Here is a 26,096-nt window from a genome sequence, read left to right as displayed (position 1 = left end):
GCCCGCGGCCCTGGCGCAGTGTTTGGGCGGACAGAGCAGGGCAGAGCAGAGCAACTCAAGGCAGAGCAGGGAAGCCCCGGCGCGGGCGCCAGTCCGGGTCCCCTCAGCGCCCCCCGCCGGGCCCCCCCCGAGCGGCGCCCCCGCCCCCGCGGAGCGGCGCGCCCCGGCGGCGCGGCCGGTAGGTGGCGCCATCGCTCTTCTGGTGGAGCCGCGGCCGCGCCGCCCCCGCTCCCCGCCCGGCCCGGCCCGGCCCGGCCCGCCGGGAGCCGCCGCCCCGCCCGCGGAGCCCCAGTGTCGGACCCTCTTACCCCGCCCGCCGTGGCAAACAGCCCCCTCAGCTGCGCGCACGGGCAGCGGGGCTATGCCCGCTCCCCCCACCGCGCCCGCGGCGCTCGGCCTGTAATTAACGTCCCCGCACAGAGCCATCAGCCCGCGCCCCCCCGGGTGTGTGCCCGAGGGCGCGGGCGGGCCGGGCGGTGGGGGCTGTGCGGCGGTAGCAGCCCCGGGCACCGCACGTGCGTGATTAATAACGAGGCAGCAGCGATCGGGATGGGCGAGCCCGGCCGCCCCAGGCTCCTCCGGGCGGGGGGGGACCTGCCACTCCGTTATCTCCCGAGCCGCTCTCCCAGGCAGAACTGATCCTCTTGAGGGAACGAGGGGGTGGGGGGAGAGTCTCGACTGCAAATACTGTTTGGAGTTTATTGATGAGGGCGTCTGAGCGTTGAGGTGCTCTCCCGTGGCTCCCGGTGGATGCTGTAAGGAGCCAGGATTGTGGTGGGTTTCGGCTGTGCAGGGAGTTGGGGTAGCGGGGGGGGTGGGGGAAGGAAAAGACACGATCGAGAGTAGCTGAGACTTTGTGCCCCCGTTGGAGAGATGGTTGAGTCCTCGTCAAGGTTGCTGTGGTATCCCAGAAACACCATTCACTCCGAGCTGTGACCGCGCACCATCAACAGCAACAACTCCGCTGCGCCTGGCCGAGGAATAGGAATTAAGAGCTCTCAAGAATAATATGAAAGGGATCTGCAGAGGGGGAATCCGTGCAAAGGAATCGAAATTAGCAGACTTTTGGGAAAGGGGATGTACTAAATGTGGCCGGCTGGACTTCATCCTGGTGAAGAAAATGGAGATTAAAAGTGGATTTACATTTTGGAACCTCGTCTTTTTATTGATGGTTTCGTGTGTGAAAGGTAGGGTAGTATTTGAGGGGTATATTTTTAGGGGTCCATTTGCTTTCGGTCAGGGCGTTGCAAGATCTCGCCTTACACCAAGGGGTATTTCAAAATATATTTATCTCTTATTTTATATTTTTATCCTGGGTACTTTGCAATGGAAATTTATAAACGATCGCTAAAGCGGGGAGGAAAGAAGGAGTTGATTCAGAGCTCTCTTCGGAGATAGAACATGTATTTGCTTGCCAGGGCTGGCGTTCAATGCAGTGACTGAGCTGAAGCTCAATAAATATTCTTGCAGTATGCTCAAACGGAGACGTGAGTTGGTTCATATAGCCTCTAACTAGTGTATATTCAAACAAATCCCACGGGATGACTTTTTTAAGGTGACGATGATAATCGTGCGGGGTGGAGGGGGGATTACCTACAATTCTGGTTTTCGGTCGAGCAGCGGGCTCTTTGCGGGAATGCCTGTATCGATGCACTTATTAGTTTAACCCGTTGCGTGGGGAAAGTTACGGGGGAGCCCAGCGTATGCGTAGCCGTCTCACAGCCCGAAATGCGCTTCACGCTCGGCTGTCTGTACGCATGCAGGGCTCCCAGGCTGTCGGAAAGGTGCGTTGGCAATTCAGCCTTGAAGGCATGGTCTGTCGCTGGGTGCAAAGATCGACACCTTTTCTCTCTCCTCCTTTGGTCCCTTTTCCCTGATGTATGTGAGGGGTTCTGGCTTGGGCTTTTTGTCTCTCTCTCTTTTTTTTTTTTTCCGGGACAGGGGCTATTTTGCTTTCTTCTTGCTTCTGTGTTCATGAAAGGAGAGTAAAAAGGAAATGTCTAGTTAGCGGCATAAATATCTCCACTAAGTCTGTGCTTGCAGACAGTTAAGGGAAATGCTACACACAGAGAAAAGAAGAAATATGTGGCTTGAATAATGTGCACCTGCAGAATTACACAGGCATCGCTAAACAGTGGAGTGCCGATCCCATCACGCGTGCCTTCAGTAAAAGGATCTATTCTGCAACTCCCAACAGTCGGCTGCCTACCCGAAATAATCTCCCCTTGTTTGTGGCCAGTGATTAATATCCGATTAATCACCCTTTTATCCCCCTCCTCATCCCTCCTCCCTGCCACACTCATACACTCCCAGAATATTTAGTAGACGTTATCGATCCTCTCCGAGTTTTTAGACTTGGTTATCGCCTACAGAGGTTGCTTGCACGAGTGGGAAGAAGATGTTTTGAGGGGGGGGTGGCATTCAAAGGCGTGCCTTCCCGAGCTGGCTCTGGCTTGGATGAAACAGTTTATTGTAGAGCTTTGCAGCTGCTTGTCCCCCAATTTGCATCGCGTGGAAAAGACATTTCGCGTTTCACGGGGAGAGGGGTGTCGAGGGCTTTTTACCTCATCCCACGTTATCCTGACGCGGGGTATCCAAGGCGAAGGGGGCTTACCTGCGACGTTTATGCACATTTTAATTACAGGCACATTCTCTCTGTTTGCATCTATTGAAGGGAGCCGCTCCCAGCGCTCTGCCCCGGTCTGGAGATGCTTTGCTATGAGCGCAGACCCGTGGCTTTGGGGGCATTTCTTTTCCCTGGTTCGGCCCCCTGCCATTAGCGCGTTCTCCGTGCCGGGTGCCAGGGTTCGTCAGCCCCGGGGCTGGCGGCCGGCCCGGCGCGCCGTGCGTTCCGCGGCGCCCCGCGGGCGCGGTGCGGGGGCGAGCGGGGGCTCCGGAGCCGCTCCGAGGCGGCTGCTTTGTGAGCGAGAGTCGCGGGGCGGCAGCATCCGACCGAGGGACGGGCTGGCGCGGCCGCGGGAGCAGAGCGGCTTCCCCAGCACCTGTTGAGAGCCGCCTCGCTTGCCCTTGGGGGTGGGGGAAGGAAAAAAGCTGGGCACTGAGGGCAAAAGCTGGGATGAAGCACCAGAAAGAGCCCAAGAAAAAGAGGAAAAAAACGGGCTTCGCAAAACTGTCCCTTTCTCTTTCTCCTCATTGTCAGGGCCTAAGGTTTCCAGGTGCTGACGAGGGCAGTTTCCATAGACTTCCCTCCGAGTGGGGCACTTCTCCCAGAAACTGCAGAGCCAGTAGGTCAGATTTTACATCCTGGCTGTAGGTTCCTTTAGGCAGCCAAGTTCCATAGAGCTGGCTTAGACTCACTGCAGCACAGCATCTATTCTGGGCGTTTATATTTAGTTCTCTTCCCCACTCCCATGAATGAAAGCATTTTACTTCGATTCACATTCCCTTTGTCTCAGCACACAGTTGTGTCCCCAGAAAGCAGAGGCAAACAATGAATGAATACCTGCCCATTTTCCTGATGTTGGGAGCAAGATGACTCCCCAGATTCTACATCTGCTTTACCATTGCCTGGCAAGGCCTTTTTCCCACACCCCACCTCCACAAGCTCTAGCCCATAGCCTTTCCTGCTTAAACACTTCTGCTGGTCTACAGCACCACATCATAACACCCAAACTCTTGCTGACATTCCTGTCATCGAGATCACTTCCACAGCTTTGCTTGATATCTGCCCCTCAGGCCCTTCCTACTTTTGTCATTGTCCTGTCACCATTTCTCCAATCTCGATCCACAGCTCTCTCAGTGTTACAAGTGTCAAACTATCTCAGGATGCTTAAGAAACCATGCTCATATCTGATTAATTAAGCACTCCTGGGATGTATTAATAGAAACAAAAAAACCCCCTTCACATTTATCTATAAATTCATGCCTCTTTGGTACCTTGCAACAGTACTTGGAAGGGATTAGAAAAGGGAGAAGAAAGTAAGAGAAGATAGAGGGAAGGAAACTGTCGGAACCTCTGAGGAAGGGGTGATATGAGAAGCTAAAGTAAAAAGGAATTGTACTTTCTTCAGTGAAAACCTTGCTTACACAATATCCCATCATGCCCTGGAACAATCTCCCATAAAATCTTCCTTGAATATACATGGAGTAAAAAAGCAAGGAAATGACACCACTGGAAATTGAGAGAAGGCACAGAAGGCATTAAAACAAACAAATCCACAACCCAACCTTAGAAAAGGCCAAGCAGAGTGATTTCTGGCCAGCTACAGGGGGTCATGAATCTTGTGCTCTTCCCTTTAGATGTGTGAGACACCCAGCAAAGCTCCTTCCCCTTCTCCCTCACTCCCCCACCATGGGAGAAATGACAAGCACCACTGAGGCACGAGAGATAAAAACCCAAGTTTGGAGGACTAAGGATAGGAAACCTCCACTGTCAACTCCCTTACAGAAAGGGAAAGAGAGGGCATAAATGAGGGGGGAAAAAATTAGGCAGCATCAGTGAGCTTTGCCTTCTGGGATTTAGGAGAGGAATGACTGATAGTTGCATCCCTTCGGTTTGGCACCTCCCTCCACCAAAAAAAAGAAAATGCTTGCGGTCTGTTAGTGGAAGGAAATCAGAAAGGAAATCGGGCAAAATGACCACAAGACTTCTCCCTCTCTTCTGTTTAGCTTTCACTCCAAGACAGAGAGCACCAAGGTCAGCTCTTTTGTCTGCCTGGCTAAAATGAAGCTTTTGCCGTTGCTGTTGTTCCTCCGTTCCCCTCTTGCAGTTGTGACAAGCGGAACAAGGGCAGCTTTCAAAATGAAAGGGACATGAAACACTGAGATTTTAAATGGCTCAGAATGACAGAAGAAGTGATGAGAAAAAGGATTTCCATTTCCAGTGATGGGTACCTGGCATGTGGGAATATTTAGCAGGGACAAAGCGTGCCCTGTTTCTTTCAGCCACCTCTGCAGTATCCCTTCTCCCCCATACCCACCTCAGTCCCGCTCCCCACCGCTTCCTTCCCAGTGACTTGACTTAGTGTTACTGGTGATGGGTGTGGGGTTACTGGCGGATGACTTTCCTCAGTGGGGCGCAGATGGGCGCAGCGAGGTGCTGGCTCTGTCCCCGAAGTGGGAACGGTCGGGGAGTAACAGCAGGTTTAGGTTTCCTTATTTCCAGATGGTCGATGCTGCTGCTGCATCTTTGTGTGTGTGTGGTGTGTGTGTTTGTTCATGTGTTTGTGTGTATGTACCTATGCAGGGGGGCAGGGACACACTGACTGGAGAAGGGACAACGGCGTCCTTCCTTTTCAACTCTTCCACACACGCCCACCTCCTCCACGGTGCTTCTTTGCCATAAGCCCCCGCAGATGACACAGGGTTTGCTGTGCTCAGCGGGCACCGCAACTCACCGTTTTTTCAAGCTACACAATTCTTCAGGGTTGCGGGCAAAGTTACCCCTCTCCCCCCCGCCTTTCTCAGGGCTCAAACAAGGCTCCGCTGTGCCCCCGATTGGCGCTCGGCTCCTCCTCCTCTTCTGCAGGGCGGCAGTGAAGAGGCACAAGACCCCTCCCAGCAGTATCGGCAGGGGCTGCTTTTGCCTCCCGTGCCCGATGCCATTAGGGACCCGCACAGAGGAACCTCACCTTCGGTCTCCGCATTTTCATTGCGAGAGGCAGCAGTGGCAAGGTGGAGCCGGCACGGAGCGGCGGCTGCCCCGCCAGGAGCCTCCGCCGGGCGCCTCCACCTGCACCCGGCACCGGCCTCCGCAGCTGCCCGAGGCGGCCGCACCTCCGGGCAGTCCTTCTTAATGCAATCTTCGGTCTTCTGGCTTTCCTTTATCTCGGTGACTCCTGTTGGCAAGTCTGGGGCAGCATTAGGGGTGTCGGTTCGTTGGTTTGCTTTGCTGACACACAGAAATAGCCCCTCGCTCGCTGAGCACTACCAGCCCGCTCCTCGACGAGCAGCGGGGGGCTCCAGGCAGCCACGCAGGCTGAAGAGGGACAGGTTGTAGCTTAACCTCTGTTATCAACATCTCGATTTGCAAGCACGAGCTCAGGAGACTTACAGAATTCCGTGGATGTGCTTTTAAATCCCTCCTTTTTCAAGACTCTTGTGCAATAAACATAGCAGGAACTTGTAGTCTACCTACGGTTTTTTACTTGTTTGTGTGTGTGGGGTGGGTGTTTTTGAGCAACAAGTCAAGCAGGATCAATTGCCTATCTAGCTTAGTGCCCTTTATCTTCAACTGTGACTGGTAGCAGCAGTTAAATGAAAGATTTGAGAAACACAGCAAGTAGAGTGACTAGCACATCCTGGATCTCAGCAGCCAGCAGCTTTGGGTCTCCCAAGCTAGATGCTGTTTTTGAAACATCACATTTAATTTAAAAGGCATGGACTGGCCCATGCTCCACTTATTTGCCTGTTCTCTCTCATTCTGCTGCCCTTTCCATTTCCCTTCCCTTTTTCCTTACCTTTTACCTTCCTCTTCCCCTCTCCCTTCACCTTTCTCTTCCCCATCCCCTTCCCTTCCATACCGTTGCATTCTTATATATCCTTCATTCTTTATACTCTGCGTTTGGCTGAAAGCACTGAATAATGTGAACACTTGTAATAAAATCGGTTTTATTATATCCAGTGTTGTTGATGTACTGTGAAGGTCAACCCCAAAAAATGGAGATTTGAAACCATTGAATCCACATTTATTTAGTAACGAGAAAGAAAAGCACATACTTGTTCAAAGAAATTTGAAAAGGTTTTGAAATATCCTGTGGGGATGGCTCAATTTGCATGATTGTAACATCTTTTCAGAGAAAATGTTATGAAGAATAACATAGCCTTGTATCCTTTTCTTTTTAAAAGCAAGTGTCTTGGACACACTGATTTTCAGAGGTATTGAGCATTTACAATTTCAGCTGGCTCCAGTAAGAGCCTGGGGAACAAGTTAGCACCTCTGAAGCACGGCCAAGTGATTCCATCATTATGATGCTGAGACAGAGAGAGACAGTATAAATAAAGGAAAACATCTATAAAACAAAATTATATATAAAATATTAATTCTGCAGAATCTGATAAATTGGAATGATAGGAATAAGAAAGGCTTTATGATCTGCTGTAAAATTTGTTTGTTTTTTTTTTTTCCTTTTCCACTAATAGGAAACTTCAATTCTAATTCAATAGGACTATGACATCTCAGATTAAACTTCCTGCTGATGTGTAATCATTCAGCTTGTATTTCTTATCATAATGGTTAAGGTTGAAAAGACAGAACAAAGCCTTTGTGGGAAATTAGCTTAGCAGTTACTCCAAAGCAACTTCCCAGGAAAGAGCAGTCAGAGAACAGAAATTTTGGTCTAATTGTTGTTTTTTCCTTAGACCTCTGCGATTTTAAGACAGCTCTTAAGGCATGAGATACTTGAAGAAGCAATATTTAAGTAACAAATCAGAGAGGTATCTGATAAAAGTAATTATTACAAGGCCGTAGACTTTACCTCATTATTTTGTTTATATAATTTCCATGCTAAGGTTTACTGCAAAATTCCAGAACTCTTATGAGCTTTAGACAGGTGCCTTTAAAACAACTTCACAGATGAATGTTTCCTTCTCAATTAAATACTTGCCTTTATCCAAAATTCAAGAGACAATATTTGGCAATTATCTTGGACCTAAATAGAAGGGTGCATGATATGTAATGTACAGGTTTTCACCTGCCTGTTTCAAGAAAAAAAACGTAGTAGTAGTAGTAGTAGTAGGAAATGTTGAAGATCTCCTTGCCAATATCCAGCTTTTCTTCTGGGAAATGGAATGGACAATCATATTGGACTGTAAGTAAGATTATGTAAAATAAGCATACACAAACAGACACACCATTTACATTTGTACATATTTACATTTAATTGTTTACCTTTCCTGGACAGATTTGCATTCATGGTTGCACTGCTTTACTCTCACAGATCGTGTAAGATTTACTATGGCTTCATAATTCCAGCATTACAAATGCTGAGTACTGTTATAAATGTCAAAGAAGGAAGTGGTGGAAGTTCATCATGTCCTTCTCAGGGTCTGAAATCTTAGTTGGGCAAGTTTATAGATTTAGGAACAGTGTTACTCAAAGAGAGTGAGCTCCAAAGTATTGGAAAATAGCATACAAGGAATTCCACCAGGGCTGGTCCTCATAGGTCTGTGTCACTGAACAACAAGATGGGATGCAGACAGGACAGACATAGAAGGACAGACTGCCCATTTTCCCTTAGATTCCACAAAATACATCTTAGTGTTATGTATCATATTTTCATTGTATCATAGAAATAAGGAAAATAACTGTAAGTAACTTAGCCACAGAAGCATTCATGGCATGATGAATTCTCTCCTCCCGAGGCCTGTAAATAACACAGATTATCTTTGCAATAGAACTGAAGGAATCTGGAGGCCTGAGGCAGAAATGATTGAGTGATTACTGATTATACAGATGTTGAATCACTATTTCTGACCTTGTATTCTATTTTGTCTGTTTCCCATATTTACGTATCTTATTAGCTTTATGTCTTTATGCATGAAAGTTATTTGATTTCATTCTCATGGAATGAGATATATCTCAGATATATACATATCTGTACACATGCATATATAATATGCACATGTAGAAATTATATCTTTATATTTGGTTATGTTATGAAGAAATTCAGCCGACTGCATTGTTAGCTTACAAAGGTGCACGTAACAACTTGAAACTTATGGGCTTCCTAAGTTATCCATTACCTCTTAATTTATTGTGTATTCTCAATCTCAGAATGAAGTTCTACTATAGTACGTAACTGATTTCATTAATAGAAGAAGAGTGATAGTAGTGATAACTAGGAGGAAACGTAGGGAGGAAAGCTGAATGAAAAAAAAAAAACACCAGTTAACTAAAACCGGCAATTAAAACCTGATCCTAGCACATTAAGATTTAACTGACATATTTATTCTTACTGATTTCAGGACTTTTTACCAAATGTAGTTTCTATAAAACTGTTATTTATAGGTTGAAAACCTCTAATCACCTTTCGAATACAGAAAAAAAGAACATTTCTGTGCTACTTTGTGGTTTGTTTTAATACTGGTTTTATCATTTAAAAAGGCTGTCATATATCTCAGAGATAGCTGTATTTCAGTGGCAGTTAAAATGAGCCCTCTGCAGTCATTATCTTCTTACAGAACTATTTTCAAATCCAGCAAGCGGATACTGGCAAGTGTAGTTTGGAGTCCTTAGCAAAATTGAGCCACATAAATGCAAGGTACAGATATTCTTCTTGTTTCAACATAGTGTTGAGATGGAACTAATTGAATTACCAAACCTTTCCTCCACTATTTAATCTGACCCTAAATGAAAACTTCACAGTCTACTATAGTTATTTTCTTGATTGCTGTGCAGTTTTATTTGGGAACCAAAGCTTAGTCTAATTAAAACTATTCTTCTAAAAGCCTATACTAAAAGTTGCATTTTTGCTTCTGTATATCAGCTTTGGTCCTAAGTTAAATAAAAGTTATAAAACAGGATAAAAACAGAGCTTCTAAATTGCTTGTTGTTTGAGCCCATTGAAAGTAAAAGGAGAGTCTGGAATAGGACCTTTGAGAGTAGAATTGCCTCTGTTTCTTTTCGTACTGAGTTTTGAGTTAGAATTTTTTGTACAAATACTTTGTTTGACTCAGAAATATTAATTGTAACAGAAGCCATGTATTTCACAGTACACTAGAAATTTTCATTAGAAAGTACTATTTGGAAAACTCACATTATAAACTTAAAGATTACAAAAGTAAATTGCTTATGATTATGGGAAAATAAATTCTATATTTGGAAACAGTCAGAAAATGCTCTTTCCACATTTTATTGGTGGTCACGTCAGCACCTCTGAGGATCACTCCACTGGGTTCGGTGTAATGGTAGTGTGCTGGTGCAGTGTCAGCTGTAGTCTTTAGCACCACAGAATACTCATGTCAGGACATAGGATGAATTACAGCAATTTTATAACCTGGTTTCAAGATTCCATATTAATTTTTTGTCTTCTTGTGAAACATTCTGGAATCTGCAGAAGTCTGCTAATGGCTGCAGAAGAACTAGGAGGAACTGATAAAAGAGATTTCAGTTTAGAATGCTTCAAATTTAATTAATAATGCAAGTTGGTTTTACTTGTATTGGGTTATCATATATTCCCATATGTAGTTACATTTGAAAATGCTGAATTAGCTACCAAAACCAAAGCACAAAATAGGGAAGTTTCCACATTAATTTTACTGTATTTATTTTCTAGCACATTCTTTGTTTTTGCCACTGTCTTAGTTTAAATACATCTAACATGCTGAATCAAAATCGCAGGAACTAAAATATAGTATAAAACAAGGGTCCAAATCCTGACTGTTGGAAAGCCTACCTGGTTAAACAAAAGTGGAGGGAGAAAAAGAATAGGTCTTTGGCCACCTCACATGATCAAGTCAATCAGCTTGTGGTAATAGATGTTTTTTTCTTGCATCTCCAGGTGCATGCAGGAACACAGACACTCCAGCACTTCTGGTAGCAGGCATCTGTAACTGTGTGTTATATCAAGAGGAAACTATGTTTAATTCATGATTAGGCCCACCTTGTGTGATTTCCCTTGAATACATCGATGGTAACTGGTGCTTCAGTCATATGACTCCTACTGACTTTAGCAATGCTTGTTGCATAGAATCACAGAACCGGTTATGTATGAAAAGACCTCTAAGATCATCGAGTCCAGCTGTTAACTCATCACTGCCAAGGGATGAGATGACTACCATGCATGACATGCTAATTTTAATGACCACAAGAGAAGAAATACATATAATTCGTAATTCTTAATAAAAGGGCAAGATATTTTCTCAAAAATCTTTGCATCAATATAGTGCTCACAAAAGTGGTCACCTGATTAGAGAATTTTTATCAGTGTAATATATTGAAGTAACATGATACAAATTGTATGTTATCAGGTGAATGTTTTAGCAATGCTTAAGGCAACAATCCTTCCCTCTTCAAACTGTTACAAAATGGCTAAAACTTCTAGAGCATTCCCATTATTTACTAAATCATTTCACATGAAACTGCTAAAAGATTTCCTCTTCAATTCTACTCTTCAGAAAAGGGTCCTGGAACTGAGAAAAAAAAATCAACACTTTACACTTGAAGGGCTTAAAAGATGTCCTCTTACAGCAGAAAGAGGAGAACTGACTATTCAGTCCTCGGTTTCTTGGTGTCACCTTCAACTTAAAAACAAATGAGAACATCATTACCTATTCGTTTCCACATTACTATTCAGCATATCTGCCACTTTGTTTCATAATTCTTCTCAATAGCTGCCCCTTTCTTCAAGCTCTTTTGAAATATCCCTCACATGATTGTCATATTTATTAGCTTTAGAGGCTTTGGTAATATCACCTCTTTACCCTTTATTTCAGTCTTGTCAACTCCTTCCCAGGAAAATAAAATACCTCTGACATTTGGGAGAATATTTCTTTAGAGGTTTTCATACATTTTGTTTCATGAACTTTCATATATCCTAAATGCAAACATATTCTCCTTATAGCAATTATAGATATATTTAAAGAATCTGAATGTTACTATAGTTCTTCGGTGGTCTAATTTTCTTCCCAATTACTTAATCATTCTTGTGAAAGTCTAATTTTCAACCCATTTCAGTGGAAAGAAAAATAGTCTAGATACTAGAAAAGCAATAGCATTTCTGTGTTTTTTATAAAGGATATGGTGTGAGCAGAACCTCCAATGTCTTCTCACAAAAGGATAATATTTTTCACCTGACAAATAATTGGGATATATTTTATTGGTATTTTCATTGTCAGCAGTGGAAAGTTGCAGCAATTAACCATGTAAGACACAGTCATTTTTGAAAACATCCTGACAAACATATGCTTTTCAAAGCTATTTATCTGAAATAGCAATGTGTTTAATATACAAGTTCAATGGTGTTGCTGACTCCTGCATGCCTACCTCCACAACTTTCCTAAGGATATGCTTTCAAAATAACTAAATCTCTCTAGTACTACAGTTGCAGGCAATTGAAATTTGTATGAGTCTCTACACTATTTTCAACTAGTTTTAAATTAAGCTACCCATGAAAAAACACCATTCTTCTAAGCTCTATCTATATATTTTTACTACACTCAAATTCTAGCTCATCAGCTAGCTCCTGTAATTTTTCCCAGTTTATCCAGCCTCCTCTGCATTTCTGGGCTCCCTTCCCAAATTCTCTTCCCACTCCACAAGTACGGCTGGAGAAGTCCCAAAAACATAAAGCCTGCAGTAAAATATAGAAAGTTCTCTTCAGTTTCCATGTCATTTGTAAAGTCCTTTTTTTTGGCCTAAAGTAATAACCGTGTGAGTGTAATATGCTAGGAAATGAAATATCCTCCCAGCTTTACAGTCATAGATTACTTACTGACTTTTCAGAGAGTTCTTTGGATTTTATATCATCTGCACCAAATCAAGATTGGAAGAGTGGTATTTCAGTTATATTTCTTTTCATTCTTCAGTATACTGTGACTTCTACATGATTATTTTTTCATAACCAAAATAATACCCATTCACCCCAAACAAAAAAACTTCAAAACACATGATTAAAAAAGTTCAAAACCTAATAGCAACAGAAAGATAACATCCTTACTTGTGTATAAATAAACAGTATTGACTCAGATAGTTAAAATTTGGATACTTGGTATATTTTGGAAACGATATATCTTCTTGGTTTTTCAAGCTCCAGTGTATACAGTTAAACTGTCCATGTGACATAGTAAGGGAAATTTTACAGATGTAATATAACTCCTGTATCCTTCACCAATATCATCATTATGGTATGACCATAACAGACTAGTCAGGACTCTGGATTCTACATCATATTGTAGATTAATAAAAAAAATTAAATAGAAGAGGGAAGAAAAAATCACGTATGGTAAAACAGGCCTAGATTTGTAGGAATACTGTTACTCACTTGTTCCAATTGACTTTGAGCATTTCAGTGAAATCAGGGGAGTTTGCTGTGTATCTGACTTGTGAAAGGTTCTGTTCCAAATTGCTCCCTTTGGGGCCTCCTGTACTCATCATCTCTTTGAAATCCATTGACAGCTGAGTTAACACAAATGTCTAATCTAAGAATCAGTGTGTGTCACATACCAGCTAAGGAGAGAATCTGCTCAGCAGAACTTTTGTAATTATTAAGAAAACATGAATTACCTGCTTGAATTTAGGGTAAATCTGAGGTAACTGTGAGGAAAATGGATCATTTATTTTAAAATCAATACAATGAGCATTGAATCATCACTTCTGAATACATGAGTGTACTTTAATGCTGTGGTATTTTCTGAATAATGTTTTCTTCATTCTTATAAGTTTTATTTTTTCATGTTATTAAGCCAGTACAGAGTGTTCTGTTGGTAATCATCCTCTAGCCAAACTTAGCTGATCAATTGTTTCGTCTGCTTCCTTCATGCTTCATGTGCACAGAGTTACTTGCACCATCTCTTTTGTGCCATACTTTTTTTTTAGGGCTTTTAATTCACAGATTGCTTTGGGCAAGGTTCATATTCTTTGGCCTACTTGGATGATTGTGCATTTTTTTTGAAGTTGTAACATTTTTTTTTTGTTTTCCCATCTCTTTATCAGTATTTTAAATATGCCTATTAACTACTTTAATATCTTTATTTTACAATCTCATTGTGTTTTTTTCCCCTACCTGACAATACGATTTTTCTATCTCATTTCTATTGATGGCTCAATTTATGTTTCTAACAGTGTTTCTATTTCACGCTGCTTGGTGGCTGTAAGTCTTCCCACTCAAAGCTTCTTACTTCTCAAGTGAGAAGTGTATTTTTGAATAAGAGTGATCATCCATTCAATTATAACCTTATTGAAATATTTACCAGTAGATTATTTTAGAGCTTGTTCCCACTGAACTGAAAAGAAGATTTGTCATTGACTTTTAGCAGAACAGAGCAGATTGATAAAAAAGGCAAAATATTCAAAACTGTTTAAACTATTCATAGTACCCTAAAATAGTATTAGATCTAGGTGGCTAAGTTACTGACACTCTCAAAAACCTTACAGGATTTGGTCCTTTTCTGTTCACTGTGTTATGAAGGTAAGTGAGTGATTCAGACTTTAAGATTGGTATCATGTTTTATTATCGTTTCAAATCCTATTCTAAATCATCATTCATTTACAAAGATGGCAGGAGAAAGACTAGAGTTGCAAGATGAACCGAAAATCTAAAATCCATTTTAAAGCTTAAATAATATCAAAATTTTAGAAGAAACAGCGTCAACAGGTAACCAATCACATTTTTCTAACTGTTATTTGGTCTAAAATTTGGCAGAAACACATGAGAAACCCTGAGAGTTTAAAGTTTCTGGCTGATCTCTAAATCAAAAACAGCTGAGCAGATTTAAATATTTTGTGTAAACAAATTTGCATCCAGGCTGCTAATCTGCATGCCAGCTTTCAGCTTGACATTTTCTGAAATGATGGAAAAATGCTAAGCCCTTAATACTAAATGGAGTTCATAATGGAAATGATGACAGACCCAATAATTACCTGTATTGTGATTCTGCTGAAAGCTTCTTTATCTGTCTAATCTTTCACAATGGAGTTAAATATATAAATTCTGAAAAGGAGGAAAAAAGGAACTTTATGTTGGAAATGCTAAACTGTAGCAATGCTATATTTTCTTCCAGACATCCACTTATGGAGGCAGCAGTGACAAAAAAATTATTTGAAGAAAGATGTAGTATCCTCTGTGGAACTGTAAAAGCAGCCAGTGATGCTTAAAAGTTTAACTTAACCTTCATTTTTCAATCTTTTTGAGTCACCTTTCTTTTAAAGTATGACTAAACAGATACAATCAACCATTTCTAATATGGCAATGAGGCAGTATCATAGAAGAAATTTGTCATTGACTTGGCACGACAAAAAAATCCCAACCAACAAAAAATACAGAAATTGTCATTTCACTGCCCTAATACTGTCCTGTGCTAAAATCTTCTGCGCTGAAGGGAGGAGGAAATACAGAATGATATGTTTAGAAAACTTCTCCAGAAAATGAAGGGAAATAATAATAAAAAAGGTAATTCTCTGGACTCTAATTTACAAAGTCCTTAATGTAGAGACTCCATTACCTACCAACTTTTGATCAGTCTTTAAGATTGTCTGGAAGAGCTTTTTCTCAATGTCTTTTTAATTCTCCCTCCCCCCACCCTGAAAATCTTCCCCAATATGTCCAGGCTATAACCACCTGAAAAGCTAGAGAGTATTTGTTCTGCACAGATTGCTTAGGATGGATGATTCAGACATACCAGCCTTACTCCATCTCCACATAATCTCTCTGCACCAGCCAGGGCACGCAGCTGTGCCTATAGAACAGCTTTCACACATGACAGTAGCCCTTCAAGGAAACAGAATATCCTCTAGCATTTTTTGCCTTTGTGGTTTGCTGTGAGAATGCAATCTGTTTCTCCAAGGTTCCCACAGCAAGGACTGACAAAGCTCAAAGAAAATATCCAGAGTGAAAACGAGAAAGATACCCCTCTGAAACCTTCTTTCTAAACTACCACCTTCTCCAGAAAGAGACCTGGAATTTTAATTTTTGCTTGTAAAGCAACTACTTCAGTTCCAAGATCAGTTACTTGCCCATCTCTGTATCTTCTTTAACATCACTCTGCCTTTCTTGACACATGGCAATTAGAATTCCAGGCAGTGCTGAAGATACGGGTACACCAGGGTTTTCTGTAGGGGATGAGTTTCACTTCGTCTTACTCTTTTTGTCTTACTCTTCCTGATTGTGGAAGTACCATGGAATACAAAGTCAATAATTTCAGAGAAATTTCAGTGATGTGTCTGAGGTCAAAATTCTGAGTTCCAAGTTCAGCATCATGGAGGTATCATTTAGTTATAATTTCCTATATGCATATTAATCTCTAAAATTCATCTGCTTATGCATTTGCACACTCATCCAGTTTGTGAGTACATTCTGGAATTCATCAACATTGGTGCATCATCAAGGATCTTTAACAACATCTCCAGTCTTGGAAATTTCACTGCGTACTCCTTACTCTGTTGAGGATCCTCTGTTGAGAATTTCCTTCCAGATGGGAAGGAAGACTCATCCCATCCCTAATCCTGGGGCAACCTCACTCTTGATTCATCATCTAAGCAAGTGATCATTAAGCCCTACTCTGTGTCTTGTATTTTGACCGTCTTTAAGTTCATAAAAGGAACTTTCATCTGTCCTGTGGTAAATTGTTTTTAATAGTCTTTGGTGGGGAATCTTGTAAAAAGATTTTTGTATGTTGACAGTGACTAAACTTAAAAAGATTAGTTTTTCTGATTAATGGATCTGTACCCAGAATTCCCTTTTTCTGGATGGCAGCTTTAACTAAAGACCCAAAACCAGTGAAGGAGAGGGCAGCCTATATATTTGCCGTCTTTGTTATGCAGAAGAACCATGAATATTTTCTAAATCAGAACACTTTTTATATTACTTTTGAAGTAAGATGAGATTGTTTAGTACTTTTGCAGCACACTTAAAAAATGTATTTCTGGAGTTGCAGGAAATGGTCCTGTTTCTGTTGGAAGCACTTTCTAGAATTTGAACTAAACTGCTATTCCAAGCAAAATGTTACAGACACTGAGCTCTTGTAGTTGCCATGTTTCAGAGAAAATGTTTCTGGCGTGTCTTGTCCTGAAAGATTGCATGGTATTTTTCACAGAAGATTGTTATTAGCCTTCATCTTCTGGCTGAATTCCAATTTGAATAATTACAGTCTGCTGTCTGAATTCTCTAAGCAGAGTGTGTTAAATAACCTCCTAGACTTCCTTTTCTAATCTTCTGAGGGGCATTTCTGAGAATTATTAAATAATAGATCTATTTAATCTAAAAGGCAGCTGCTTCTAAATGCTAGTGGAAAGTGACTGTTTTAGAAGGTGTGTTGACTACCCAGTGCTCAGTGATAAATTACACAGCGGCATTGGTGGTGCTTGCTGTGTAGGAAGAGCTCCTTAGCACTGTAGAAAACCAGAAGGAAACCACCTCCTTTAGAAGACTGCTGCAATTTAATTAAGAGTTCATAGCAAAAATTTAGATAAACAATACAGTATTTTCTTCCAAGATGAAGAATATGAGCCTGGAGAAATCTACATAGAAAGTTTTGGAAAAGTTACAAGATACTGAAAATTAAAATAAAGACTTCTTATTCAAGATGAAGGATAAATACACACAACTGTAGTACACAGGAGAATATAGAAAAGTGCAAAGCTGTGCAAAGCTTTGAACTTCTTCAGATAAGAAAAAAATCAAAGGGAAAAAATAGGTCAGTTGGACCAGTCATGAAGTCAAGTCTCTGTTTTGCAATAAATGGATGAAAACGAAACAGTTCAGATGTAGTTGAGTAAGACATTTCTTGTAAGTACGTACTAGTTCAGTTGTTTGTTTCAATGTGGGAAGGGAAGAGAAAGGAGAGGGGAGCAGAGGAGAGGAGAGGGGAGGAGAGGAGAGGGGAGGGGAGGAGAGGGGAGAAGGAAATTTAATATTAATCACAATTGCTCAACATGTTTTGAACACTTGTAATTGTTGGACTAGTTTAAGGATAATTTGTGGAGCTTCAGTGCATCAGTCCATCAAAAGTGGTGTCTGCTTCTCCCTCTCGGCCCCATGGCAAGTGGCAACGTTCAGCAAAATAAAAAAGATAAGAAGCACAGAGACTCCTCAAAAGATGCTGTAACATTAACTATCTCCATCTTTTCTCTGAGCCTGTTGCCACAGCAATGTTAAACTAGAAGAAACCCTCTCCTATACCACTTCTTCCAATCTTATTTACCTCCTACAGAATATCCTCTATCCATCCAGAAGAAGATTTTTGCTCTCCATGAAAAAAGACAGCAGTGTTGACAGTTTCACTCATGATTGTTCTACCCTGTATTTTGCAAACTCTGTACTTGCTCACAGGAAAACTTTATTTTTGTGTGTTTTACAGAGAACAATACAACATAGTTATGCAAAATCATAATTCTGTGACAGTCCAGGTATTGTTTGGCATTATTTTAGTTCAAAACAAAAACATCATACCCACTCATGTCTGCTTAAGCTACATCTAAGCTCAGTCCAATCTACTTAAAAAAGCAAGATCATTTTACATAATATCATGTGAAAATTAGGTATTCACAGGGTTGATACATATCTGGATTGAATGGAAGCAGAGGTTGTTTATAGTCCTTTGAGAAACCATTTAAATCTGATTCTAAGAAAACACTGTTATTACAGTGCAGATGTTTGACTTGATTGCAATCTTGAAGATTGAGGACATGTATTTCTCTAATGTTACAGACGCACAGAGAACTTTTTGGCCTGCTTGTCACTACGACTTACTGTTGCCAAAAACTGCATTAACTGCTGCTTTGGAGTCTCCTCAGTATAGAATTTTCATGAGCTTAGTTTATTGTATGAATACAAAATTAATAAATATGAGTGAAATACAATATGCGCAGTTCCAAACCAAATAACAGCATTCTTGAAGATAATGATCAGGAGAAAAACAGAATAAGATAATTTCTCTGTTAAACAGCTTCATTATCTGTGGGTTAGTAAAACCTCAGGTAGTTTGGTATGCAATTTACCACTACATTGCCAAAAAAAGTCAGTATATATATTGCAGTTCGAAATGCACTTTGAAGTCTTCAGTTCTTTACAGTTCTGTAAGAAATTGGCTTCAAGGGAATTGCTACTGTCCTTTGCTAGAGAAAAACAAAAAATAAAGTCTTGAAGTTAGTGGGTCAAATATCATCTGCTTTAATTACTTTAAACAGATGGAAATCATGAATAATTATTCATAAAAATCTATTTATATGCCCTTTCAAGGGTTAGTATTGCAATATTTTTTTCAGTTACATAAATAGCAAAGTGAAAAAGAGCAAGTAATATCTTCTCATATCTGCACATTAAGAAACAGTAATAAATGGTTTGTTTTATAACTATTCTGAGAAGCTGGATGAGTCCAGATCCATGCAGACAGCACAAAAAAGCTAATGTTCAAGATCAAACTGTATTGAAAGCTGGTGAAGGGACTCAAGCACAAGTCCTGTGAGGAGCAGCTGAGGGAGCTGAGGCTGTTTATCCTGGAGAAAAGGAGGCTCAGGGGAGACTTATTGCTCTCTACAACTACCTGAGGGGAGGTTGGAGTGAGGGGAGGGTTGGTGTCTTCTCCCAGGCAACCAGCAGTAGAAGACAGCACAGTCATAAGCTGTACCAGGGGAGGTTTAAGTTAGACATTAGAAAGAAATTCTTTACAGGGAGAGTAATTAGACATTGAAATGGGCTGCCCAGGGAGGTGGTGGATTCAGTGTCCCTGGAGGTATTTAAGAAGAGACTGGATGTGGCACTTAGTGCCTTGACAGGTTGTGCTGGTTTAAAAGTTAACCAGCAAGGCAAAATGAACTCAATTCAAAAGAGAGATTTATAAGTCAGAATAACAATTTATTAAAATAATGCAATAAGTACAATTATACAGACAGACAATTGGTTTAAATCCACAAAACCCAAATGTACAAACCCAGCACCCTGGGGTATGAACAAAAGTGGTGTACCTTGGCCCACCCCCCGAGTCCAAAGCAAAGGGAGAGGGAGAGCTGCTGCAGTCTGGTCAGAAGTGGTGATTGCAGTCCAGTCGAGGGTGGTGGTCTCAGCCTGGTTGGGAGCAGCGGTGGTCTGCTGTCTTCCTCTGGGTCCCACGAGAGAGAGCCCCAAGGCTCTGAAACTCCCAGTTATATACTCTCCAGTTCAGGCGGGAGTGCTCAGTCCCTCCCTCAGAGTAGGGAATTCCATAAAAGGGCATGTGGATGCTCAGTCCCTCTTATCAGAGCGGGGAATTCCATATAAGGATATCAGAGCAGGGAATTCCATAAAAGGGTACAGGAACATCTTCCCACCTTGCAGGCCTCTACTGACAGCAGTTTTTGGGAAATGGCATGGAGGCTATAGAATACACAGTTTTGGGTTACACCCATCCAGGGATGAATTGGTCCCAGCCGTTCTAACCAGGACACAGGTTGGTGTTGGGTCACGGGTTGGACTTGATGATTTCAGAGGTCTTTTCCAACCTGGTTGATTCTGTGATTCTGTGAAACTGAGTTTCTGGGAATTAGATTTTTCACTAGGAGGAAAAAAACACACCGCTCTTCAAATAAACTCTCAGATAATGCATGATTTCTGCCAGCTTCAATGAGATTTAAGCACATATTTTACTGATGTTTCAGTACTGGGCTATGAGTCTGTTACTGTACAAGTTGAGAATGAGACAGTGCAACATTTTCAAAATTGTCAGAATAGGAGTTCTTTCATACATAAAAGAGATACTTTTTTTTCTCCGAGAATTATCCCACTTTCATAACTGTATTACATTTCATTTTGCATTTATTTATGGCTTATTTGTGAGTTTCAGCTCATTAATATATCATGTTTTGCATCTGAAATCAAACATTTTCCTGCTGCCTAGTGGAGCAAATAATCTTATTTAAAATGCTTAAATATACAAGAAATTAAAACCACAGCCAAGCAACTGTATCAACATGGCCATTTAGATCCACGAGTCTGCTCAGTGTCTCATCCTTCTGTGCTTGCTGACTATCTGTGTCAACTTCTGCAACTTTCTCCATGTGCATACTTGCAATTCACGGAATACCACAGTACAAACAAACTTACACAGTTATAAGTAATTTACTTGCTACAATCAATAAACACATTTCAGCTGAGGGGCAGCAGGTTCTTGAATTGCTGTTACACAATTACAAAATAGACATTCGAGCATGTCTGTTTCCTCTTGCACTTACTTGTGGTTGTGAACTCAATCTGCTGTAATAGCATATTTTTAAAAACTTATTTATTTCTATCAGTTCCTAAAAAAGAAAAAAGGTTGAGTTTCAGAAAATGAAAACAAAAAGGGAGGATTCCCCAAGTGCCTCTTATTCTACAGATTTCAAAGACTCATACAAATTTAAGGAAATAAGTTCTATACTCGCAGAAATAGTAGGAAAAAGTAATTGTTGCTAGTTTCTGCAGTTTGAGAAAAATGCACTGTAGGTTGCTGAACTAAGTTAAGAATCTTAGTTTTGCCTTTGAAATATTCTCCACCCCAAGGCAATTCAAACACCTGTGTATCAAAACTGCCTAGGCAACCTCACCGAAATCAATTTTTGTTACTCTTTCCATTATAAACTTTTTGTTAGGTTTTTGGTTGGTTGATTGGTTGGTTGGTCTCTTCTTATTTGAGAAGAGATCTAAGGGTTCTTTTTGCCTCAGCATAATTATGAGCTTTTGCAAACAATGGATGACTTTCCCTGTTGGGAGTGACAAAGAAGGAAAAAAGAGCCAAATAATCCTTGTGTGAGCATTTAGGGCAACATGTTCTGGCCCAACTCCAGAGATGCAGCTCCATAGAGACAGTATGAATTTCAGTTCGTTATACCCTTTGTGGTCCTTTGGGTTAAAAGTTGTTACTTCCATAATAAATAGCAAGCCATACAATTTTTTTAGGTATCTTCCTGTTGTTTTCTCTCTTCAGCAGGGAGGTTTGTCTGTCATGAACTAGCCTAGCTGCTCACCTGTACGGAGCAGGCGGACCTGCAGGGAGCTTGGATGCTCCTGCACAGAGCAGAAAGCAGCCATGCAGAGTGGAGCATCCTCTGTGCTAAGTAGACCATTTCCCACCATATTATAACAATTTCACACTACATTATATTGTGAGCCTTAAATGATTGAATGTCTCCTTTGAACATTCAAAGGTTTTCTACTATACTAGCTCACTGTTATCACTTTCTACATTGCCTCATGGCAAATTAGCTGGATATAGTGTAAGAAAAGAAAGATCATCAGTATCTTATTTGCATACAAACATCATATTATTTTCAAATTATCTTCTTTATGCTTCTCATTTTCCTAGGATGTTTTCTTCTGCCTGTATGAAGTTTGTCCATTCTATCTGTATTCTCCTATTAGTGTTTTGTTGCATAACATAACAGATTTTTTTTTTCCTACCTTTATTCCCTCTCTGGATATAAGAGCTAAATTACACCGTGATAAGAACATCAGCAGTAATTCACAATTAAGTTTCACCAGTTTATGCCAAGCTAGTCAGAAACGTTAAGACAAGAGTGATACAAAATTTCAGTAAAAAATCAACTCTTCACTTTCTCACTGCATAGGAAATGTTTGAGGATGGCTTTAGTAGTCCTATCATTGTTACTTTGCCTCAAACTTACAGAAAATTTCTCAGGCTAATAATGCTTTTGGCAACAGCCCCTATACTTTCCCCTCCAATAGACAAAAACAAGAAAATGCAGTCACAATGAAGGCCAGTTTCTTTAGCAGCCAGCTTCCTTACCCTAGTGTGTTCATGGATCTCTGTGGCTAATGCCAGTTATTGTATTGTGCTTGTATTGTATGAAAACATTTGTACGTTGAGGGACATGTGAATGATAAGGGAGTGGGAGGTGATTTTTCTAAGAGGAACATAACGAAAGGAAGTTAATCTATGTACAGTTACAAGTGCCTTGGCTAGTGAAAATGTCTGAACTGCAAATGTGTTGAGATGTAATGGGGAGTTGCAGCTTCAGGGAGCCATCTGTAGATCTCAATGCAAAGTCGTTAAAAGCAGTAACTTTTTAAAAATTATTTTTATTTTTTTCTCCCCAGCTGGCAATAGACTTTCTAAGGAAGTTTACAGCAGAATTACCAGATTTCAATTCTACCTTAGTTCTGCCTTATCTTGAGCAACCTCCTTTAGATGGTGATCTGGTTTTCACGCAGTACATAATATTAACATTACACATCTCATAGAGAAAATGTTCATCCTGAAAGGACATTTTCATTGCAGCTTTTGAAAATAAGGACATATGTCATTATGACATTCCTTAGCTTATATATTCTTGAGTTTACTACCTGAAAAAATATCTCAGGCAGCCGGTGTTATTAGTCTTTATGAAGGGAAGTGCCAGAACCTTACTGTGTTAGCAGGGAGAAAAAGTTAAAATGCTCTTTGAAGCCGAATTCTATCCATTGTTTCATATCTATACCTAAAATATGTATAGAACAAAATGAAAGAGTTATCTAATGAAGCTGTTATTTGCCTCACATATTCTACACTAGGTAAGAACTTTAAAGTGAGTCATTAAAGAAATTAGCATATCAATCAGTTTTAGTTATCATTTGCTCAGCTATTTCAATAGGGGAAAATATAATTAAATAAAATAACAAAAATTTAAATTAATTAATTAAAATAATAATAATTAAATAATAAAATAAATAAATAGAATTTAATTATTTAAAATAATTAAATAAAAGTTCCCTGGCAATTGTCTAAAACATAGTGTCTCACAAAGAATGCCATACCTACCACATTGTTTCTGGATTACATGTAGTTCTTTTCACAGTCAAATACTGAACCAAACAGCACTATACTTCAGCATTGCACAGTTCATTGGGCCCATTGCTGAGTTCACAGGCTTTCAGGTCCATAGCAAAACAGACATCACAGATGTGAGTTGTGACACATATGTAAATCCAGCACTAATTGCTTAAAACTCTAACACACAGAAATATTTCTTTTTCATTGCTAAAAAGAAATTACAATATATGGTCATATAATCATGCTCTGACATTCAAAATAAGCCACAAATGTTCTATGTTTGAAGTCATGGAAAGGAAAATAAGAGTGTAGGGGAGAAGGTGACACCCAGGCAGATGATCTGCCCAGTGATTTGTTTACTTTTATTCCAAAATTCAATTATCAGTTCTCTCTACCACTGATAAGGAGCAGCTGCACTTCATGTGGTGTCAGCTAGTAAATACTGTCATTGTTTTGAGATGTTAGTAAAGAAACATTATCCTTCACAGAATACTAATTTTCTAATAGTCTCTGACAGTTAACTTTTTCTTAAAGGATTTTGATAATGCTGCTTAGACATAAAAAATGTGATAGTCCTTTCTAGTTAGTGGATGTTGAAGTATGTTTCAAAAACTTTCAGACCGACTATGAGGATTTTAATTGCTCTTGTTTTTCCAGTCAAAACATACATTCTGTCACATACAACACAATACATACAACTGTCACATACATTTATTCTATTAGTGGGATGTAAAATGTTTTATGGTAATTAAGACTTGGGTCCAGTTTTCTCTGTGTTCTCTTTTCATAGTATTACCTGTTTCATAGTGATTTATTAGAAATGGGGATTATTTGTTAGACTCACAGTCTTTCCTAATAATAGTTGCCTTAACTTACCAATTTCTAACAGAATTGCTTTACTCACGTGCCAAAAGTGGGCTTCTCTAGTTTGGGATAACAGGCTTACTCTCAAATACAACAGTGCAACAAAGATGCTGTTGTGGAAAATCTTGGTCCATAAGTCCACTAAGATAATTCAAAGTGATAGTAAAATAGAAATGCAGTCTATGTGAAGCAGAACTGTTAGGGAGAAATAAAGAAGAGGAAAAATGTTTCCAGAACAAATTCTAAAGACAGCTGATCCAGAGCAGGTAGATTAGACATGTTGTGAGAGTATTTATGACTTTTTTAACTCTATCATGCATTGCAGCACTTTGGATTATCTTCTATCACACAATTTATTGACAGTTGGTACTTCATCAGTACCTTAAGTCCATGCAAAATCTTCAGTCATTAGCAGTGCCATGCATTAAATTCACATGTATTTCAATGGACATTTGAAGTGTTCCTTTGGTCTATTCAGTAGCTATAGAGAAAAGAGGATGGCCAACTCAGGACTAACCAAAAACAAACAAACAAACAAACAAAAACAACAAAAAACCCCCCAGAGGCTAAGATATACTCTGAAATTAAACACATACAGATATTGACTTCTATTATAAAATACCTTTATTACTACAAAGTATCTGACAGATAATGCATCAGAAAGAAAGGAGAAAAGCAAAACAGATAGAGCTAAAACATGTTAGACTAATGTGTGAATTCAAGTAAATTGATAGAAAGCACAGGGGATCTAGAACAGTGAGCAGACCAGATCATTTAACATAAGATCTTGATTGCAAGTTTGGTTGCTTTTTTGGTTTTTCAGTCGCTGAGATTCTCTCAAGCCTTTTCAAGTTCCATTCAAATCTTTTTTCAATGCAGTTAATCCTTTTTGTCGCAGTCTTTAAACTACCTTTAATTCTGCAGTGTCATCTCTGGGACAGGCTGGGCACTAGGTATGCAGTTTTCCAGATGCAACTGCACCATTAATATTATGCAATGACATTTCTTAATGATCTGTCTTACATATTGATATACCATCCCATGCTTTAATATCTAGCAGTGCTATAATCTTTAATGCATGTTTCCTTATACCAATGTCATGAAGGAATGCTATTACCTATTACCTTGCTTGCAGATAGAAAATCTTTCTGCAAGTCAGTTATGGGCCAGATTTTTTCAGGGTATTTAGGTACCTAATGATCCAGGCAAGTTCCTAGCGGAACTGACAGAAGCCTAAATTTCTAAGACCCATTATTTCAATAGGTATTAGGTACTACATTTTTCAAAGTCACACTGTGGCCTATCTGGAAAATACCTTTTAAAAATCCTAAAGAATTTTTAAAATGTCCCAAGTGACTTCCCAAAGTTACACAAGTCTTTGGTCAAGCAGAAAGCTGAAGCCATGTCTCCTGATTCCAGGACAGCTCTGTTAACATTGATCCATGATAAATCCTCTCCTTTTCTATGAGTAAATGTAAAATATTCACCATGTTGTCTTACATATCTTACTAGGTATAAGGGAATAATCTCCAAGCGGTGTTTTCTATTATTGTAAACTGCTATTTTTTTCTAATAAGATGTTAGGTTTTATGCCATTTTTCAGTACTGATCTGCCTTCCATATAAAATAATCAGACTAGTGCAGTAATATATAAAATGAAAGTGACACAAGCCTTTAATTTTTAGGTTTTACTTTTTCTGACAGACTTTAAAAATTTTGCCTTTACTATGTGAAACATTAAGTGGAGCTAGTTACTAGGGACATACATGTACATACAGTCAAAGCCATTGGAAAAGGACACACATACAATAAATGCATATGAGAATCATTAGTATTGA

General features: G+C 40.1%; 1 protein-coding gene across 6 annotated transcripts in view; it reads left to right on the top strand.

Moving 5' to 3' along the window:
• The first annotated feature begins 305 nt into the window (after window positions 1-305).
• The window catches only part of CSMD3 (CUB and Sushi multiple domains 3), a 621,549-nt gene continuing 595,758 nt past the window's right edge, over window positions 306-26,096 (top strand). For 4 of the 6 annotated variants that reach the window (XM_027684441.1, XM_027684440.1, XM_027684437.1 and 1 more), the window contains exon 1: window positions 306-1,187. In XM_027684441.1, the coding sequence (XP_027540242.1) occupies window positions 1,010-1,187 (178 nt within the window). In that variant the 5' untranslated portion in view covers window positions 306-1,009. The remainder of the gene's footprint in view (window positions 1,188-26,096) is intronic. The other 2 variants (XM_027684439.1, XM_027684438.1) reach the window with 1 other exon arrangement.

The sequence above is a fragment of the Neopelma chrysocephalum genome, unplaced genomic scaffold (genome assembly GCF_003984885.1).
Source record: "Neopelma chrysocephalum unplaced genomic scaffold, ASM398488v2 Primary Assembly neopelma1_66, whole genome shotgun sequence".
Classification (NCBI taxonomy): Eukaryota; Metazoa; Chordata; class Aves; order Passeriformes; family Pipridae; genus Neopelma; species Neopelma chrysocephalum.
This window is presented reverse-complemented; position numbering and strand designations above follow the sequence as displayed.